This window comes from Perca fluviatilis, chromosome 1, assembly GCF_010015445.1.
Source record: "Perca fluviatilis chromosome 1, GENO_Pfluv_1.0, whole genome shotgun sequence".
NCBI classification, from domain to species: Eukaryota; Metazoa; Chordata; class Actinopteri; order Perciformes; family Percidae; genus Perca; species Perca fluviatilis.
The window spans coordinates 15,152,559-15,174,809 of record NC_053112.1 but is presented as its reverse complement, the minus strand read 5'-3'; the positions used below and the strand labels follow the sequence as shown (position 1 = coordinate 15,174,809).

The window sequence follows — 22,251 nt, the reverse complement described above, 5'->3', positions numbered from 1 at the left end:
ACTGACACCTTGACTTTCTTCGCAATTCCTCTGTAGGAAAGACCAACATTCTTAAGTGTTATGATGGTCTGTCTCTCTTCCATTAATTGCCTTTTTCCCGCCATTTTTATGGCAACACACTACTTTCTGCAGTACAATACTGTTCATATAATGCTCACCAGGGTACGGTACCACAGTGTGTTCCAACAATGCTTTTATACAAACAGAGGGGGTTGTAAGTAATCCAGACAAGTTGGAACACCTGTGGGAATTGGTAGCACCAACTTTCAAAGCTTGATCAACCTCCCCTTGTTGCAGAACAGCTTTACGTTGTTAACCCATTTCTTGTTCCCTGAAAAAGGCCTTTTTGTAAAATTCTGAAATGTACATTATTTTTCAGTTTTGGGTAACCTTACTTTTTTTTTAACCTCAGGCAGTTCACCACTTACCTTTGTACCATTTCAAGCTATTCATTGGACTTGAACTGCTAACATTTCAATAAAAAACTTGGGGTGTTCTAAAACTTTTATGTGTATATGGTAAATATAATTTTTTTCTGTTGATGAAATGTTTTAAATGATTGATTGAAATTGCAGCAATTTGGGCATTGTTTTGTTTTTCAGATACATTCTGAGATAACAGAGCCAGAGTTTAGGGCCAAGAGAGCATTAAAAAAAAGGGATAAAGGGGGGTTGAGGAAGAAAGGTAAGCTTTCCCCAACAATCTCTCTCTCTCTCTCTTTTTAGAGTAGGGCAGTTCATTGTTATATTTGTTGGGAAAGATACATAGTTTGCAGAAGGTAAAAGAAGAGTGTGCCACCCACCATTATTGTTTCTTAGTTTTATTTGGCTGCAATATTACTGTAAGAAGCTAGCCAAGCTTGTCACATTACTGGGCAGTCTGTGCTAAGTTGTGTCTCAGTTCGGTAAAAAAATTAAAACACATTGCAGATGGTGGTATGACGTCTTCAAGCACATATTGGAAAAATGTTTTAAAAGGTGTGGAATCCTTGAAAAAAAAAACATTTTTGTTTACTTTGTGTATTTTTATTATGTTTTTTTAATTGGCAGTAGTTTTCCTTAGTCAGTTTGATTGGCAGCAGATATCTTAAATAATTTCATTAAAGTTCACTAACACCTCGTCTACTAAAAGAAACAAATAGTGCAGTATCATAGGTGTCACTGATAGGAGCAGAGCTACACAGAGTCAGTAATGTGTTGGGAATGCAATAGTGGCCGCTTCCTGTGTTAAGCATGTCAGGTGAGTTAAGTAAGTAAGCAGGTAAATCATAAAATCTCCCTTCATCAATTTTCTCCTACGAGAAAATTCTGAAAATCTTCGAAAGACAAATGTATTGCTGTGCAGAACACGATTTTTGCACTGACCATGCTTGTTTGTGTAGGGTTTATGATACGAACATAAACCTAACACTACAGCTGTAGTTATGTATAAGACATTTTTTTAGGAGTATTCTATTGTAGCAGTTGTTTAATAATATACATTGGGTTTTTTTAACATATTCTTATATATTCTTTCCAAGCTAAAGGCAATGGACATGATGATACAACTGTGAGGTGGGTGGCTTCTTATCTGTCAGGAAATACCAGCTGTAACACCCTGACCCTGTGCCCATAACCTGTAGAGTGCCACAAGGCAGTGTCCTGGGCCCTCTACTTTCTGTTTTGGTCAATTGGAGGCACAATTGACCAATGAAATTGTAGGCAGGATTAATGGGGATGTCATCTTCTTTCATTACATAGCTACACACTTTTTTTGGTTGAGATTTATTCAGGCCTACAAGTTGTTGTTAGTCAACTTACAGAAATAACTCTGGTGTTTTTTTTATGGGTGTCAATAGAACTTTTTATCATGTCCGCTTTCTGAAATACATTTTTCAATTGTTTATTCCCTTATCTTGATGTCAGACATTAAATGATTGTTGTAATCTTAATAAAGGTTGTTGAACCATGTAAGCACCAGTACAGGAACAATGATAGAAATAAGTCTAGGACTACATTCTGGTTTCGTATTTTATAAATGTATAATAAAGGTTGTCAAACCGAATACCAAAAATATTTGATAATGAATCAATTGACTCCCTGCACTTTAGAAAACATAGTTTGCAATATCAGACTGGAACAAGGTACATGTTTTATGTTTAATTTGAAGGCACAACAGTTTAGTCTTAGATATGGAAATTTTAGCAAGTGAGAAACTAAAAAAAAAGGGCAGTAGTGTTATGTTTGTGAAAATTATTCACAAACATAACACTACTGCCCTTTTACCTCTACTACTAAAAACTACTAAATGAAATAAGAAATGTTGGTAATGGTTTTAATTCAAAGAAATCAGTCAGTGTATTCTCTCTAAATAATTTTAATACAGGTGCACTTTCACATCATACTCAAATATGCTTTTTCTGACCTGGGAGCACTAGGGTTTACATTTTTCAGAGATTGCTCTGCTTTTACTAAAGAGCAGTGTGCATCATTATCCACCCACCCAGACACTGAATTGCAAAATATGAATGTTGTCTTTATTCGCAAGCGGGATATGGTGGAAAGGTCTTGTTTGAAATATCATTTTTATTTGATTAACATTAATGTAAGGTCCAAGTGTCTTCCTGTTTGTCCTCAATAAAACCGCCTTACTTTTAGACACAGTCTTAAAACCCAACAGCCTTTTTCCACATCAAAATTTCAGCAATGCGGAGAAATGTGTTTGGGGGACACAATTTTGAGATTCAAAATTCAAAAGTCTGCAAATTTAAGCTACTAAATATTTAATTTTGCAATTTACCTTGTTGTCTGTGCACTTTCTTTTATGGTTATAACAACCAATGTTCCTTAGCTCCTTAAAAACTTAGAGTAAAGGTGAATTTAGCAAAATAGGGGTTACATTAGTGTTTAGTGGGTAAAATTTGAGTGAAACATTACATTAGTGAAAAACACATGTCCATCGTTCAGTTTATTAAATTGTAGTACCTTACCTGTACTATCAGTAGAGTACTTGTTATGATGTTATTTTCAGAAACAGGTGAAGTAAAAATGACTTCAGGTATTATCTATAATTTGAGTGAATTGAGATTTTACATTACATTAGTGAAATGTCCATCATAGTTGTTCTTTACCAAAAAGTTGTTTCAAATTGGAGTACTCATCTCTGTTATGACCTGTTTTACAACGTTTTCTGTGTTCTTCTTGCATAGATTTAAATAACTGTTTTTCACTTTACTCAAAGCAAACAGTGACCTTGTTATAGTGAATTATAACCTGCTTGTAAGGTATTATATCTACCTATACCTCAGCAATTTCATTACTTTACTTAAAGCACCCAATGACCACTTAGAGTAACTTATAATCACATTATTATGCCTTGTAGCAGTGATTATTATGCATTATAAACTGATTATGATGTATTAAAATTATGAGAATTATAATACACTATGATCCTGGAAAGAAAATGGTAGTCAGGGAGTGATGAGGAGACAAGGAGATTATAGAGTATTATGATACTTGACTTAATAAGTAATTATAAAATGGTTCATGTGTTATGATTGTTATAAAGCATTATGACTATTTATGAGTGCTTATAACTATACGTATACATTGCTATAAACAGATTATAAACTCATACATGTGTTTAGAATGCATTATGGACACAAAGTGACCAGAAATTATAGAATATTATGATACTTGACCTTATAAGTTATAAAAATGTTTTTTAATGTGTTATTATTATAATTATAAAGCATTATGATTAACTTATGAGCGCTTACAACTATACTTATAGTATAGAGCTTTATAAGCAGATTAAAACACATTATAACTGTGTTTATAATGCATTATAGAGACAGGCTTCATAGAAAGTGTTACCTGCATGTATGTATCTGTGTATATGTTTGACTTTGAGAGTATTTGTGTTTGTGAGTACAGGAAGCTAGACAAAAAAACACAACTACTGCGGAAGAAACTAAAAGTCAAAAGTTGAGGGTGGGGGAAGGAAGGTCATTAAAAAAAAGTTATTATGAAGCCGTACCATGGTGGGGGAAGTGTATAGTCATTCAGTTAAGATTTCTCTAGTCTATATCCTTGACGTTCCACTTCCGGGATTGCTCCGTTCACTCATTTAGGCCGGATATCCATTGCCTTGGACTTCCTTTGTGTTGGCCTTTTAAACTCCGGTCGATTTATGAGGACTGTGGTTAACCTTTTCTCAGATCTCTGCAGGGTAAAGACAGACAGCTAGCTAGACTATCTGTCCTATCTGAGTTTTCTGTTGCAGGACTAAAACAACTTTTAAACGTACACATATTCCACCAAAACAAGTTCCTTCCGAGCCTATTTTGCAGTGGCACCGGGGCTTTTCTCCGGTGCTTAGCACCGCCCAAGACGATTGTGATTGGTTTAAAGAAATGCCATTAAACCAGAGCATGTTTTCCTCCAGACTCTCCTCCAGCGTGCTTTGGAGGAGGCTAAGCAAGACTACGATTTTTCCGACCTTGGAGAGATAGAAAGGGGCCATTTACATTAAAATTGCACAGGGGGTGAATGTTTGCATGTTAATAATGGTATAACCTAACTGTAACTGTTTTAGTCAAAGAGCTTGCAATGTTGGGTGCATGAAACAAGGTAAATAAAGATATAATTAACCAGATAGCAAATTTTAGGGATCTGTTTGTTTACATGACAAACTTTTGCAGTAAACTTGTATTATTTGAAAACTCAGACTCAAATCCGAAAGATTAAGGATCTGGCAATGAGTAATGAAAATGGTCCAACTCGAGGGGCAGCACCAAGCATGCATTTGAAAATCTCAGTGCACGCAATTGGATAACACTACGACCAATCACAACAATACACGGAGCTACCAGCGGAACTAACTGGTAGAGTAAACTCCTGCCATATCCGGTTGGCAAAACAGCAAAAACGTCCTTCTTGCAAAGGAACGATTTGAGCGCCGTCTTCTGTTCCTCTTGTAGATAAAAAGAAACTCGTTCATTGTAGTGGCCAAAGCCATTTCTAACAACTGGTGTTCATCCGTAGCCATCTTGCAATGTTTACTAATGACTTTGACGTCGCAGCACTGTCGTCATCTGTTTAGCTCTGGCCCGCCTATATCAGATACACCAATGTGATTTGTGCAGCTCGGCTACAAGGGCATAGTTAATGAGCATCATTACTGAATGTTAGAGCAGGGTTTCTGCAGGTATCAGCAAATCTCATTTCATGCTTTTCATGCCCTTTTTTATGCCACTTTAAACTAATTTCATACCCATGTCCAACTGCAGATACTTTCACACACAAATTGTAAGCATTTGACAATGCCAAATTTTAATATTTGAAAATCCAAATTTAACTGTCAGATGGCTCACAAGACGGTTTACAGTCATTAAACGCAACACAAGATGCTTCACAAAATAAGAACACAACAGAAATACAAATATTTAAAACACTGTTCACTGAGCAGCTCGCATCTCTGCCCCGCGGATCTCAAAACAACATGCACCGATAATTAAAAGTAATGAACCTATACTGCTTACGGCAGTAGGCAAATTCGCCAAAATCATGTCAACCAGTCCCCAAACTTGCAATTGTCCCATTTTTCCGTCATTTGATATTTCCTCCGTTCTTTCGCCACAGCGTACACTCACTCACACCATAGACAGTAGACTCACACTCACCGCACGTTGCATTACTAGCATCCGGTGTCGCAACTTCGTGCACCAGCAGTAAAAAACAGCCAGCCAATTAAAAGGTCAACCATTACGCTATACTACCGATCAAAATTAGATTTAGATGTTTATATATAACAAAATAAATCGTGAAAAACAATGTTTTTATTCCATCAAGTTTACATAATTTTTAATGCCTTTGAACATCGAAGTTCATGCTTTTTCATGCCAGTTCATGCCTGAATTTTCACAAAATCTATTTAATTACTTTTCATGCTTTTTAATGACCCGCGGAAACCCTGTAGAGTGTCTCGCTGAGCAAATTCAAATTGTGCTCTCGCGAGAACTCTGGATTTCCAGGGTAGAGAACACCAAGAACACAGCACAGTATTATGAGGTAAGACTGGGCCATCCTTATAAATATAAAATGTGATTTGTCGAGCTTTCCATTATTAAAAGGACCTGAAACATTAAAATGACACGCGACGGTTGTAGACAATCAGTGGTAAGCCTTGTTAGACAATCTCATGTAATGATGGAATAAATTCACCTCTAAATTTTTAACCAAAAACTGAATTTGTACTGATTTTAATGCATGACAAGTGCACCACTCTCTTGAACAATCTATTATTGATGAAAGTGAAGACATTTATTAATCCACCAAATGTCTTCTAAAGACTACATATTGCTGTAATAAGTTAGGGAAATAAAAGTATTGAAATTACATTTTTCCAGCCAGACAAAATGGCAAACTGCTAATCATGAATTAAATAAAGGACATTTGAGCTGGTCCTGTTCTTATCTGATGTAATAGGAGGAAGATTTGGGACTAACTTGGCTTGTACACAATTATTTTTGTTTAACTTTCCACAAGGAAACATTGTCCAGATAGCATGTTATTTTGACTTTCATGATTTTCTACTCAAGCTACTTTCAGACGTGCACATTATCGCGTAAATGTGCTGCCAGTTTTACATGCTCGGTTTGTTTGAAAATGCGCCAGAATCTCTTTTCTGTAAAAGTCACGACAGCGATCTTACTGAGTTGGATCTTGTAACAAAGGCTACAACAGAGAAAGTTAAATGATCTTGTTCTAAGTTTATCACACTTAATTATCATCTCTTATGTACAAAGAAAATAAAATCAATTTAATAAACTACTGAATATTGTAAATGAGACAATCTTAAAGGGGTGATAGAATGCAAAACCGATTTTACCCTGTCATAGTTGAATAACGACAGTTCGGTGGGTAAATAGGACATACATAGAAGCTCAAAGTCCCACTGACACCCCTTTACTATGAAAATCTCATATTTTGAAACTGCCGCTGAAAACGGGCGAATCCCAACAAAGCTGAGTTGCTACGCCAAAGCGTCTCAAAATCCGGAACCTTAAAGAGAACAGTCACGCCCCAACATTTACATAGGCTACACAACTGACCTGAGATCAGGTAGTCTTCTGAATCTAGCTAGGTCACGCAGATCTCTGCTATTCCATTACAAAATTCACTTCTGAAACTTTTTATGCGAGAAATCAACCATATAAAGCTCAAATATGGGCCGCTATACGAAAAGGATGGCTAATTGCAAATTTTCTCCGACTGTGTGCCGGAGTTTAGTGCCCGTGTTGGTGCTGCCTGGGTTGCTACATCGTCGCCCTGACCGCAGTGTCAACGAGCTTGATACCCCGCAATCTTTTACCGCAGCCCGCAGGTTCAGTTAATCTTATAATGGGTATGTGTGTTGAGTTATTTAAACAAACAATCGGGAAATAAGACCTCTTGTCCGCGAGTCTCATTGATAGAGCCGCGGTGAGATGGAGTCCATCAATGAGAGCTAGCTAGCCTCTCCTAACTCTGACATTCACAAAAATACATTCAATTGAAATCGCAATCGGACAAGTGTTAGCTAAGCTTTGTAAGACCTTGAGGAACCTGTAATATTCATGCCGTGCGAAATTCAAACTGTAAATATACTTTAGTTATGCGAAAGTGAGCAAGCTGCGGTATTTCCCCATTGTAATGAATGGGACATATAGCAAGCAGCTGCTCGATCCTACAAAAGACGCTTGCGTTCAATAAAAATGCCTTAAAAATCAAATCGGACACAACGGTTAGCTTTATAAGACATTGGGGAATGATGTTATATAAGTGGCGTGGCGAAATTCAAACTGTAAATATAATTTAGTTATGGCGACAGTGTAGCTAGCTAGCTGCGGTATTTCCCCATTGTAATGAATGGGACATATAGCAAGCAGCTGCTGGTCCTACAAAGGCCCTCACGTTCCAAAAATGCCTTAAAATCAAATCGGACACAACGGTTAGCTTTATAAGACATTGGGGAATGATGTTATATAAGTGGCGTGACGAAATTCAAACTGTAAATATAATTTAGTTATGGCGACAGTGTAGCTAGCTAGCTGCGGTATTTCCCCATTGTAATGAATGGGACATATTGCAAGCAGCTGCTCGTCCTACAAAGACGCCTCACGTTCATAAAAATGCCTTAAAAACCAAATCCGGACACAACGGTTAGCTTTATAAGACATTGGGGAATGATGTTATATAGGTGGCGTGACGAAATTCAAACTGTAAATATAATTTAGTTATGGCGACAGTGTAGCTAGCTAGCTGCGGTATTTCCCCATTGTAATGAATGGGACATATTGCAAGCAGCTGCTGATTCGCCTACAAAGACGCCTCACGTTCATAAAAATGCCTTAAAATCAAAGTGGCGTGGCGAAATTCAAACCGTAAATATATTATAGTTATGCCGGCAGCTGGCCGCGGAGCCCGTAGTGCAGTATCCACAAAAGGGTGACTTTGCCCTGGGTATGGAGCCCAGCAGGCTGCCGCTTTCTCGTCAAACTGTGTGGGGCTCCTAAAGTCCGACACGTCTTACCAAATTTGCAATTAGCCATCAAATTTTGTAAAACGCCGCCATATTTCAGCTTTATATAGTTGATTTCTTGCTTAAAAAAGTCTCAGAAGTGAATTTGGTAATGAAACATTGCAGTGTCTGGAATATGAGATTCTGTCGCTTCTCTAATGTATGTGTATTGGGGATTCGCTGAACCAATCAGCACGCGTCTCTAATATGTGCGTATGGCAAGTCGCTCAACCAATCAGCGCGCAGCTCATCTAAATATTCATGACCATACCATATTTGGAAGAAAAGCTCTTGTTACAAATAGGGCCAAAACACAGGGATGCATAAGGGCCAATAAAATATCAACCAGGCCATTTTCAGCCCAACCAATGTTACATACCCCATTAGGAAACCATAAGGAACAGTGTGAAATACCCTATATAATCATTCTATCACCCCTTTAAGTTGTTGTAATGTTAGATCAGTATACTTTTTTTTTGCTAATGGATAACATTCTTTATCATGGTATCATTTTACATCATGATATTAATATTTAAGAATATAGTAACATTTCTGGATCATTGATTGCTTTAATAATCTAGTGAATTTAATAGCTGACAAATGCTTTAAAACATTGATTTAAAAATCATGTAAAAATCCAATATTGCCATAAAGCAGTGCTGCTCATTGATTTTCATTACTGCCCACAATAGCCTGATACAACTAGAGATATAAAAGGGATAGATACCACGGGATAAACATTATGGCAACATCTCAGTAGACAGTAGACATATTAATATTATTTTGAGGAATAAATATCACCCACTTCACGTTGAAGGGTAAAAGAGGAGAAAAAAAAATCCTACAATCAAAATAAACATCAGACCTGTCTTCCTCGCAATAGAATTCTGTATCTAATAAATTGTGAAACTGATGTGAAAACGTATTAGGGGATTTACAACTGAGAAGTGGGGGCGAGCGTCCCTCGTGCTCACAATGGTCATTAATTAAGACTTTAACAGCAAAATAGGTTTTAAAGTCCATCGCTGATGAAGCCTGTGAGAGACCTGAGAACAATCAATCAGTATTTCTATCTCATTACTGTTCTCTAGCAGTAACACCACACTGCGGCTCTTTCCATAATGGCCCTGTTGTGTGAAGATAGAGGGTAAAGGAGACCTACAGTACATTTGAATGCCATAAAAGCTATTACTTTAAAAAACATATGAAGCGAGCAATTTTACAGATTCAATGTCTGAAATATATTATAATATAAATGAGTTTATGTTCGTGGTCAAGGCATACATTTGATGGCTTTCCAAAAGCCTCTAACATGTGATCTATCTTTGAGCGTACATCTCTGGGCACCACGGTCAACATATGTTTTTTGATGTGTTGCTTATTGCTGTTAAAAACTGCACTTGGCAGGAGGAGACAGAGGCTTCAAATGTTCCCACATCACCAGATGCCCCGTCTGACTGAGACAGCACCTGTCTTCAGCGTTGCATGGAGCATTATACCTGGAGTAATATATTTTTGATGATTTGCGGATGCTTTGGGGATATTTTTTGGCCTCTGAATCTTGCTGCCTGTCAGAGTTCTTAACAACTGGTAGAAAAAAAGAATTTAAACTGACTAGACACACTAAATCATATAGTGAACTGTTAAAAATTACATGTTGAAGGTTTCCCGGCAGACAGCCGTTGAAGATGCCACTTCACTTTGACTACATTTATGGTAAGATACACCTCAGTTGCTTTGTGTTAATTTGTTTTTAATGTACAAAGTAATCAAAAGCACATCATCTTTTACAGAGCGTAATTCAGTTGTTTTCACATTTGTCAATAATTGATTATTGTATACTTTATGGGCATTTATGGGTATGCAAATGTATGTACACATTTTTTGCTTATTCGTTTACATATTTGTTTAAAAAAATCAGTGGGTTTCTCCAAGGTAAGCAGCATATTGTTGAAAAATTGGTGCACTAGAGTGCGAGTATAAAATCTACTTAAACACCACTTAAATCAAGGTCTGTACTTTATCAAAAAAATGCAATTACTACTATCTACCTTGATCTACAATTATATGATTGAAAATCCCACATGGTACCCTGTGCTTCAAAATCGGATAAAAACATACAAAAAAGACCAACAGCAGAATCAATAAAAGCAGAGTCAGTGCTCCAGGAGGTCTCCTAGGTGCTGTGTTTGTACAAATTGGAGACAGGAGAGAGGACTTTGACTGAGGAAAACCCACTGAGTTACTGCAGAGATAAAAGCATGGATGACTTTTACCAAATCAATAATGGATATCACAGTTTAATTTTGAAAACAATCTCAAACAACTCTGAAACAACTCTTCCCAAAATGGGGAATTCATATATTTCTTACCATTTCTCTCTGTGTAGGTATTCTCCTATGTAGGTGGGGAACATAATTGCCCCATCAAAACATCTTATTTTAAACCACAATGACATTACCCAGTAACATCAGTCTCCTATCAGTGGCATGACAGGCTATGTCACTGATATAACGGAGCCACAGATGTAATACTCAATTTGCATACTCAAAGAATTGAGACAACATGACACTTAAAGACACTTAAAAAGATGCACACTGGCTTTCCAATTATTACAACCATTAGGAAACAAGCACCAGTAAAAAAATTATTTTTAATACATTTCTTCAAGCAAAAAAAAAAAAAAACTGGACCAGGGGGACTTTGGCCAAAGTTTTAGGCTCGTGGAGTGTCCTTGTCTTGCAGCAAATATTAGCCCATCCCTGAGGCTTGAAGAGCTAAGTGGCGTGTTATCTGTACACAATTTGAGCTATCCGCGTGTATGTCTACGCTGTATACATCAGACTAATTTGTATGCCATTTTGGTGTGTTATCAAGACGCATAATTGCTTTTCAGACGGTTGGGTTTAGGAAAACAATAATGGGGTTGGGTTTAGGAAAAGAAGAAAGCGACGGTTGGGGTTAGGAAACGTGACACGCGGGACACAATCCCCCGGTTTCCTAGGTGAAAGTCCTGTTTTGTTTGACCCATCCACCACCCCAACCAACCTCCCTATGTGGATTTTCATTCTTTCATACTACTCGCTACGGCATAAATTGACACGCAATCGTAAGGTAATATAAGTCAATGGAGGCCAAACGGCATTGATAAACACTGCCGTTTAATCGCTAAAAAGCGATTATGCGCCAAAATGGCATACGAATTGGGGTGTCATACATACGCCACTTATTGAGATCAGTCTGAGTAAAGGCACATTCCTTGAAACAGAACCAAATAAAATGTTCTTTTATTACATTCTTTTTTAAGTAATTTGAAAATCACTATAACTTTTGTTTGACTGCAGCAAACATAAAGTTGTATAGTGTGAAATTAAGCTCAATGCTTCACAACAAACTAACTGAAAACAGAGTAGGGGTTTCATTTCAACTAAAGTTACTTCACTGAAATCACTGCTAGCCAACGTTGAACATGTGCTCACTAATAAAACAAGTGTTTTTGGCCTGAAACTCACAACAATACACACTACAAGCGTTTCCCCATAACACACAACAGTTTAAAAAGAAAATCTTCAGTTGTTTTAGTCACTGTTCATATCAATACTGCAAGATGATTTTTTGAATTTAATTCAAGTCAATGTGTAATTGAGAAACTTCTATTTTCACGAAAAACACAATATGAGTTAGATAATAGAGCCATTTTAATTGTTCTGAAGCTGAATGATGAAATGTCTTATGGATTTAACATCATTGGCACAGTTGGTGCTGAGCACACATTGCCAGCCTTTCCTTTTCTTAATGTGGCTGCTGGCTTATCAGAGAATTACAATAACTATTCATTTTACACCCTCTTTTGGAAACAGAATGATGGTGCCACAGTAGTATATTACTGTGCAGCTCCATAGTACCATTGTTAAAAGAAAGCCCTACACTACATGTGTTATCTCCTCTGGTATAATAATTGTATTCATTGTTAAAATTTATTTATCATCTCAGTAACACACTGAGTTAATTGTGCACTAATAAAATATGTAAAACATTAAATGGAGCGGTAACCATCTTTCCTGTAATCAGCGAGACCACTCACAATGATCCCTGTTGGAGACAGATCAATAAAGTGGTGAAATATTACTGATACATTTATGTGACTGATCGGTTTCTCGTGGCTGTGAAAAACTGAATCAAATTGGATTTAAAAAGCTGAAGAACGTCTTAACTAGGACAGTGTTATATCAGTCTGAGCCAAAATCTGGTGTCTGTAAAAGCATAAAATTGGAATATGGGTTTTGGGTGTTAAGTTGGCCAAAATGACAGGACCAGACTGGCCGCACTTAGGCCCCTCCTAAGCCTCTTTTTGAGCTCGGAAAATCCCTTAGACAGACAAAGTGTATAAGCCATAATTTAAGGTAACAACTAAGCCTCCAAGGAAGCTGGAAATGTTTTCACTTTAAAGCCACATGTTGTGTTTAATACTAATCAAGCTAATTCAAAAGCACACTATTTAAATAGACACAGTGGGAGGTCACAATCAAAAAGGAAAAGCCACCATCTTGAAAAGCATTAAGCTTTCTACTGAAAGATGAATACTGGCATCAAAGGAGAGCACGTGTGTGCATTTCTTTTTTTAATGATGACATTGATTATCAAAAATGATGGTATTTACTTTTAAAAAGGAACAGAGGTTTTAAAGCAGCACTAATCATTTATATATATATATATATATATATATATATATATATATATATATATATATATATATATATATAATCAAATAACGTGATGTTAAAGTGTTACTTGTAGTTGATGAAACCACAGGGAATTATCACCCAACTCTGCAGTATCTCTCCGCTCTATGGAGTGTTGTAGCATCTCTCATTGTTTTGGTTTTCTTGCACCCAAATGCACTGTTTAGGTTCAGTCTCACCACTCTCATCAACCTCGTTTCCAGCCACAATAGGCAGCGGTTTTAAGTGAGAAGGCTCTGATAAACCCAGTGTGTGCTACGTGCTCGCCCAATGCACCGGAGTTGGGAGACCATAGAAAAAAACATGGATGTAATCTCTGTGACGTCACCTAAAGGTTTGCCATTGTGAAGCTCAGTGTGGGCGGCTCAGTGTGGGCGGCTCCGGCCTACAGAATATGTTCGCCCCCTGTGACTTCAGCCACCTGTCACTCAAAACGGCTGTGATGAAACAGGGGTCTTCAATGTTTTTTAGGCCAAAGACCCTTAGCTGAAAGAGAGACAGAGTAGGGACCCCCTCCTATATATACTATATAAAATATAAGTTGCATTAAACTGGGCCAAATTGGTCCAGCGAGATCACTGCAGTCGGCAGTGGCAAAACGAGCTACAATCTAAGTTAATAGGGCAATTGTCCAGCTTGTATTTACCTTCACAAAAGTGCTCGTTTTGCCACTGAAAGGCTCAGATTAATAGTCTAAGTGTCTGACAACATTATGGAAAGGATTGCTAAGTAGGTCGACCTTTCTGTTAAAGAGTAAGATCCTTTTTTAGAAATTGCGTTCGCTAAACCCACCTGACTCCATGTAGATAAACAGTAATTTTAGCATCGTAAAATACACTTTACTCAAAGTCGACAGAAACAAAATAAAACTGAAAAGCCGTTTTGGGTCATCTTTCCACTTTTCTAACCATCACAACTCTAGTTTTGGTTGAAATAAACACATAGTTTGCCGATTTACATGTGAAAATATGATGGCTCTACACACGCTAAAAGTATTGCTTTTTTAAATGGAGTCTGGTGGGTTTAGCGCTAGCGACTTCAGAGCTGTTTCTGGTTCAACAGAAAAGTCTCAAAGAGGTTTTAAAGGTCTATCTCTGAATGGATGCTTTCCATAATGTTGTCAGATACTTAGAATATTAATCTGAGCCTGTCAGTGGCAAAACAAGCACTTTTGTGAAGGTAAATACAAGCTGGACAATTGCCCTATTAACTTAGATTGTAGCTTGTTTCGCCGCTGCCGACTGCAGCGATCTTGCTTAATACTGGACCAATGTCAAAGATTGTTGTTCCCATCAGTCACTTAAGACACAAAAACATAGGAAAATAGGTTGAAAACATTTTAGTTACCCTTGAAGTTCAACTGGATGGCTGCCATAGTGGCTATCTTATAGTAAGCTTATCTTCAATGTGTAAATTAAATGATGGGTTTTTATCACAAATAGGCCAATTTATCTTTGCTATTAAAATGTTCAGACATTGAAATTATTGAGAAAAGAAACTTTAAAAAAAAATCATTTTAAACTGCACCAATTCTGAGGACCCCCTAGGGGTCACGGACCCCCTGTTGAATATATCTGCCCTAAATTATGCAGAACTTTAAACCTTAATATAATTTGAACTGGTGAGTTACATAACAATTCACCACACAGTTGTTATGAAGAGGAAACGTAGCTATAGCTGTTGTACAACAGTAAACATGTTTATTCCTGCTTTAAAATTGGTCATTTTTATTTAATTATTTTCAGCCCGGGTGATTGGCGCTTGTTGGAGATTAGCTAATAAACACAGTCGAGCATTCAGCAGCTAATGAGACATTTTCCTTAGAAGTTGTTGAAGACCAGCTAGCAGACAGTTAAAGGCACTTATTCAGCTTGTTATGCTGTCGTCGAGGGCTAACAAATTCAATGAATGCAGCCATAAGAATACTTGATTGTTTATACAATCAATTTTAGTTGTTATCAGTGAAGAGAACATCAGGTGTTTTACAGTAGGTCTGTGTATTACCAACAAATAAGCCTAAAAACCGATTTGGTTATTGAGTCAATGGAAATGACTAAGCAGTAACATAAGAACATTATTTTACCTCTTCACAGATGGATCTTTCCCCAAATCGATTAGCTTTCATGTCAAAATATAACTGTTACATTCATCATAGGGAGCTAAGCCAGAGACATATAGACTGTGTCGGAGGTGTGACTAACTGCTAATACAGCTCAATAAAAGCCAAACATGACTTAACATCCCTTTAACCTTTATCTCCCCTCATCTGTTATATGAATAATGCCATCAATAATATAATTCTGCTTAGCCAAAAATGATTTAAACAAAATATAAATGGTATAAAAGACGTTTCTTTTTTAGTATACTGCACACTGAATAAGATCTGAAAGGCAACATTCAAAGTGTCACTGAATGGCTAACATAATACAAAACAAAACTTCTATTCTGCAAAGTGAAAAAAACTAACATCAGATAACATAACAACATTAATTCAAACACCCTTATAAAGAATAAAAGTTCAAAAAGCCATTTTCATCAACCATCCAGCTGGTCCATCCGTCTGCAACAGAGGCATTTGGGATATGTGACTATTTTGACAGATTTGTTGATTAAAATAGAAACATGAAATGCTGCTTCTAAAGGTGGCAATTTCTTGGTTGGTTCCTATTATGCTTGTCATTCCGTTAAATCCACCCTGAAACCACCTCTTAAGTAGGATAAAGATTATCCTGATTTTCAGCATCAAAACTATCTGCCTTTGAGTCTGAAAAAACAGATATGAGTTTTAAGATTGATTAAAACTAGGATTGGATTTCTAAAATCCTAGCATGAGAAACGATTATTATTTTTCAGGTTTGAAAACCCCCAATTTTCAGATTTATTCCAATCCGATTACTTAAATCTTATCAAAAAGTTGGGTTGTAACTGGATAAGACTTATCTGGAATCTTGAGCTGAAGGAGACACTTATAAAACCATTAAAGATACACTGATGCAGGTGTGTACTAGATATAAATATTTAGTCATATGCCCCTTGAATGTCAAACTGCTAACCGAGGCAGTGTTAGTGTGCAAGCTACAGGACTTGAAGGCTGCAACCACTGCTCAATGTAACTGTAAATGTGGTGCAGTTTCAGTTCTTCTGGGTTTTATTTTTGTTTGTTTTTTAAATCTAAGGTACGAATTTTAAATCTTCTTCTGATTTGTTTCTAATATTAAACAGGTGAGTGGTTCACTGATTATTAAAGAAAGACTATTTATTAATTGTAACATAGAAACAGATGAATTTTAAAATTATGTAAAACACTGAATACTTGTTTTAAGGCATGAAATGGTCAAATATACTGAAGTAGAGCATCATCACAAAACAACGACTGCCCTACTTCAATCTAAAAATATCAGTTCAAAAACCTGTATTAGTCAAACTATACTTAATATCGCTATGGCTCACTAACTCATTAAATGAGACCACCAACTGCATTTTGATTAAATGATTAAACAGAGCAAGTTCTTAAGAGGCTTTGGGGTTATTAACTTGTGTCTGAGATGGCACTATCACACATCAATATACAGAAGACCAGCGGGGGTCAAACAACTCCTTATCATATGTCACTCAGTCCTTTTCACTGGTAATTGCTAGGAACACAAAAATGAAAACGCTCATTTTCATCCTCTCAAGCCTCATGTGAGCGCCATTTGACCTGTGACTGTATGTACAAAGACAGAAACTGTGAAGGCAGGGCATCAAAAATGTGCTCAATTTGTTTGCCACTAAAAGTTAAATGTAGCCAAATCTTGGTGGTGGATGTGGTCAGTGCAAGATTATCTGGCGCAACGCAGTACAGGCACGGTAGCAGGTTTAACTGATTTTAAAGAAAGTGCTCACTCAGCAGATGACAGCAGAAGCTAAAGGCCACGCCAGAGGCTTGTTGGCTGCACACGATTTGGCTGTTAATATTCTAGGCAGATATTTTCTAACATGCAGTTTGTCAACTTCAGTGGATAGTGAGCTCCAACCAAAAATACTGTGCAGAAAAGGGGTTTATTTGCTGTAGCTCTTATCTCAGGATATGTCAATACCTCCTTCGGGACAAATACAGCTACAACGCAGGGCAGGAGGGTACATATTCCACCCACAGGTTCTATGGCTTTTCTCTTTTTTAAGCGTCTTTATAATTATTCTTCATACGCTCTAGGTTGCAATCTTGTGTGTTTACTCCTACCTAAAATCCTCTATGTTCATGGAAAAGGTAGGAGAAAAAAAGGAAAGGATATGAGGATTCGTAGATGGTTTTATTCTAGTATTTGTGACTTAAATGCATTTAAAATAACCTGAAAGATACCAGAGCAATATTCTCAGTAATGATGTGTTATCATCAAACAGCCATTCTTAAGGTAAATCAATTAGTTGATAAGCTATTCTTTGACTATATGTCAGTAAATGCACAATAATAATTGCAATACTTTTGCACCACCGAGGTCAAAACTATGTATTTTTAATGAAAATGAAATGCTCTCTGAACCTTTCCCCACTTGCAGGCATTTGTAGATTTTGGGCTAATTTTGGGCTCTCGCTCTATAAATGTCTTGCACACAATTAAAAACCAAGGATGACACAGTGCAGTCTGATTGCTCACCTTTTGCAGCCTTTAATCTGCAAGAATCCTCTCTGAATATGCTCTTCTAAAAAAAGATTTTTAACAACTTTTGGATATTTCTTACCAGCATATAAGAACTGAACGTCTGTGTGAATATCACCAGTTCCACTTAAGTGCTATCAAAATAATCTCAAGAGGGCCAATGTGTTAAAGGCAGCACAGTAACATGTTGAGAACAGCACAATTAATGTGAGGGATTAAATAGCTTTAACTGCAGGGAAACCGAACAACACAGTCTCATTTCTGACTACACTGACAAGCTGCTTCGAGAAAATGAATTCTGAACTACAGTACCTGCTTTGCCAACAATGGGGATGGTTCAGTGAACAGCTCAGTGAGATGCATCTCGACATAATTTCAACACTATGTCATGCTTGAGCCAAAATGGAACTCAGAATATGGTATGCATCTGATCACTGAGAATTTTTCATTCCTATGCTTTTCCTGTTTGGCTTTGTTTCAGTTAGTTAATAGCGGGCTGTGAGAGATGAAAATGCAATACCCAATTGAGCAGGAAACTCTCTGGAGTGATGACAAAAAAAGAAGGTGAATAGAAGAGGGCTACTATAAAATACTGTAAAGTTTTTAAGGTGTTATGACATCACACCCAGAATTTATTGCAGTTTTGCACAAGTTATTTATATTAATGAAGACAGCAACAGCTCTCGACATTCACTGCTCCCACTCTACTCCATTTATGCCCTACAGAGTTGATCTCCTTTTGTGTCATCCCACTATTCAAGAAAATAGGCTAGGCCTACTGCTGAGCATATCCACAGTCTCTTTCGCCAGTTCTCTACAAAAGCACAATGAGTCTGGTATGGCATGAATGATAATTTGCCCTAAATGATCATGATACATTTAGACATACAATATTTAGCATTAAAAATAAGAGTAAGGAAATTATAGGAATTAGGGCCTTATATTCATATTCTGTCAGATCACTCAGATAGGCTATGTCAAACTCTTACAGTTAAGCCCCATGTAACATATGTGTGTGTGTGTGTGTGTGTGTGTGTGTGTGTGTGTGTGTGTGTGTGTGTGTGTGTGTGTGTGTGTGTGTGTGTGTGTGTGTGTGTGTGTGTGTGTGTGTGTGATGGCTTTCATGTCCCTTAGAGGAGGCAAAGACACTTCTGTGTCAGACTTGGCACGGGAAGCAGGAGGAAAACGGAAGAAAATGTGTTTCTACAACGTGACTGCATTCAAAGCCTGAAAACTGTAATTTGAGATATGAATTCATTACACGGCCTCTCATCAGTAGCTGGGGTTAATGTGATGCAACAGCGCCGCTTAGCGTCCCACAGCTCCCTTGATCACCGTTACTGGCCGCGGTCCTTACCTTCGTTGTCACAAAGCGTGGCTGCTGCAGGTTTGCGGTAGCGGAGGTTTTGCGCCTTCTTCTTCGGAGTCCGTGCGATGAATGCTGAATTTTACTGCCGTGGTCTGAGGGCCCGTGCAGGCAGCCACCGTGACCTGTCCGTTTACTGGCATTTTGGTTCCTTCTCACAGCGTCAGTGAAACCAGAGGAAAAGTGTTCAAACTTGATCTGAAAAAAAAACACGAACATTGAAAATGTTACATTGCATTGCAGCCCTTGCGCAGACTTGTTGAATTTGGTCCTGTTCTAAAAGGACGCGCGCCTACAGGCTGGTGCTGAACTATAAACATTATTACCCAATCCCACTGTCATTATATTCCTAGTGATTCATAAGCACTCAGCAGAATTCAAACTAAACATTTTAACAATGCTTAGTTTGAATTAGATCAAATAATAGGCCTACCAGCTCAGTTCTGTGTGTGTGTGTGTGTGTGTGTGTGTGTGTGTGTGTGTGTGTGTGTGTGTGTGTGTGTGTGTGTGTGTGTGTGTGTGTGTGTGTGTGTGTTATCTTATATGTTTGTGTACGTGGGAGCACAATTGCGTGCTCGTGTGTGCCTTTCATTGGGGACGCTGAGACGCGGGTTTATTGGATGGATTATGGAAAGCTCGTGACGAAAACACAAGTTAAATTCAAAGGTAGGATGGTGAAAAAGACAAAATATTGCTCTGTGTGTGTGTGTGTGTGTGTGTGTGTGTGTGTGTGTGTGTGTGTGTGTGTGTGTGTGTGTGTGTGTGTGTGAGAGAGAGAGAGAGAGAGAGAGAGAGAGAGAGAGAGAGAGAGAGAGAGAGAGAGAGAGAGAGATTGGGGTAGCGTTAAAAACAGCCTGTGGCTGCTTAGCGAATATTCCCCTCACGCTCCTCTCTCCGGTGCCGGGCTCGTCTATGTAGGACATGCAGCAGGTTGTGTGTCGGGGACTCGGACGAACGAAGGAGCGGAGAGAGGAACACAAACCAGCCACCCCGCCTCTGCTCCACTTTCAGAGGAGAGTGAGTGTGCGGCAGATATTAAACCACTGAACCCTGACAATTGCTGCTCAATATCCGTGTCACCTACGAGAGGAGAGAGTTAGTTCTAAGCTAAGCCAAAAAACAACAACATACCAATTAGGCTAACTCACCCCATTCCCGTGACACATCTCTCCAGGCGGCCAGGTGGAGATGACATTGCAGCCTGTTACTCCATTCGGGTGCCCTCGGCAGGAGTGTGAATCACATACGACTCTTCTCCGTCAAATTAATCCATCAATTTCTCCTCCATCCAGTCCCCCCCCCCCAAAAAAAAACACACCACCGCACGGATAAATCCACCTGTCTGCCTCTGAAGACCTCCACCAGCACCTCACCCCCCCCCCGGTAGATAGGTAGTATTCCTCTCGGTTAAGGTGTCAAACACCGTTCATTCAACGGTGGAGACGGACTGGGGAAAAGGGGAATAAAAAAGCCGTTGAAGTGCGCGGGGATCAGTTAAGACTCTACAATCCAAAATAACCGTTGGTTTGGAATCTCCAGCGGCAGCCCCGCGCGTTCCGCAGTGGCTCGTGGACAGGTCCGCGCGCCTCCTCCTCTCCTCCTCGCGCCGCTCGCGGATTCTTGAAGACTGAAGGGGGGATTCCGTCACAAATAACATCAAAACGCACACACACACGCGCACACACGCGCACACTTTCTCCCTCTCTTCTTCTTCTCGCTCACCCTCTCCGTCACGCGCGCTTCGAACGAGCACGGCACTCCAAAAACAACCTTAAACAATTCGGAACAAGTTTAAACGGCTCGAGTTATTTTTGTAGCTTTTTCTGCGCCGCGCGACAGAGGTGATGCTCCGGCAGCCGACCGAGCGCCCGCGCGGAGAGAAATAAGGAAATATTCTCCGGCGGTGTCTTTACCCCGCAGCCCGCCGCCCACGCTTCGCTGGCTGAAGGTACTTACACATCAGCCTAGTTAATTAAACATATGGGCAACGGGCCTGAATGACAGAATGGTGGTGAAGGGGAAAGGGGGATAGTAGCGGGGGATGAATTGGGTGACTTCATCTTCCCATTATAAAATATCGAAAAGATATGTGGCGAGTTAAGAGGGCGCGCGCTAGGGACATTTGGCCAAAGCCAAAGCGACTTCAACTTCACAGTTCGTTAAAACTGATATGTCTCTTCTTCTCCTCTGCCTCTCTCGGGATTTTCTGTCTCTCCGCGTGTCGCTTTTTCTGGCGTGTCTTCTCCAAAAAATGAAGACGCAAGAGAGGTAATGGCGCACACCATCATTTGTCGTTTATGGCATCACCTGGTGCCACCTCGCCAAAACAAACAGCGTGCGCGCGTGTGTGCGAGTAGGCCTATCTCTCTATCTCTTTCTCCCCGTGTGTGTGTGTGTGTGTATGTGTGTGTGTGTGTGTGTGCGTGTGTGTGTGTGTGGGTGTGTGTGTGTGTGTCGACGTCAAACAAGTCACCGCGTCGCGCCTCCGCTCCTCAGAGCATCCACTGCGCACAGATAAAACATTTCAATATCCGCTGAACTGTTGTAACAATCATGTTGCCCCCCTTTCCCCAAAATTAAAATACCGATTGCTTCAAAATTACTGCACCGAAACGTTTATTGCTGAGGAAGTTCATGTTCCCTCATCAGCGCCAGGGTTAGTTAAAAGCTGCGGGTAAGATAAGAGAGAATAGAGCCAGCGCTAGTGAATTACACAGCCTCAATTAAACATAATTAGCAGATCAAAACTGCAGCACAGGGGGTCCTCCGGGAGCGCTGACACAACTCTCCCCTCTCGCTCCATGCCTCTATCTGCATCTCCCTCTGAGTGTTCCCTTGGAGTCCCATTGCAGACAGATGGTGCATGGGGCCATGTTAGCAGGCCGGGGATCTACTAGGACTGGCTGTCATAAGCTGAGTTACACTTTGAAGCAAAAAAAAAAAAACAGTACAGCATAAGCAGA

At 38.9% G+C, this 22,251-nt stretch overlaps 1 protein-coding gene across 2 annotated transcripts in view; it reads right to left on the bottom strand.

Moving 5' to 3' along the window:
* The window catches only part of grin2ab (glutamate receptor, ionotropic, N-methyl D-aspartate 2A, b), a 109,896-nt gene extending 88,643 nt beyond the window's left edge, over nt 1-21,253 (bottom strand). For both annotated transcript variants that reach the window (XM_039805513.1, XM_039805522.1), the window contains exons 1-2: nt 20,437-21,253; nt 19,280-19,486 (exon numbers count right to left, since the gene is read on the bottom strand). In XM_039805513.1, the coding sequence (XP_039661447.1) occupies nt 19,280-19,486; nt 20,437-20,454 (225 nt within the window). In that variant the 5' untranslated portion in view covers nt 20,455-21,253. The remainder of the gene's footprint in view (nt 1-19,279; nt 19,487-20,436) is intronic.
* Between the last annotated feature and the right edge of the window lie 998 nt (nt 21,254-22,251).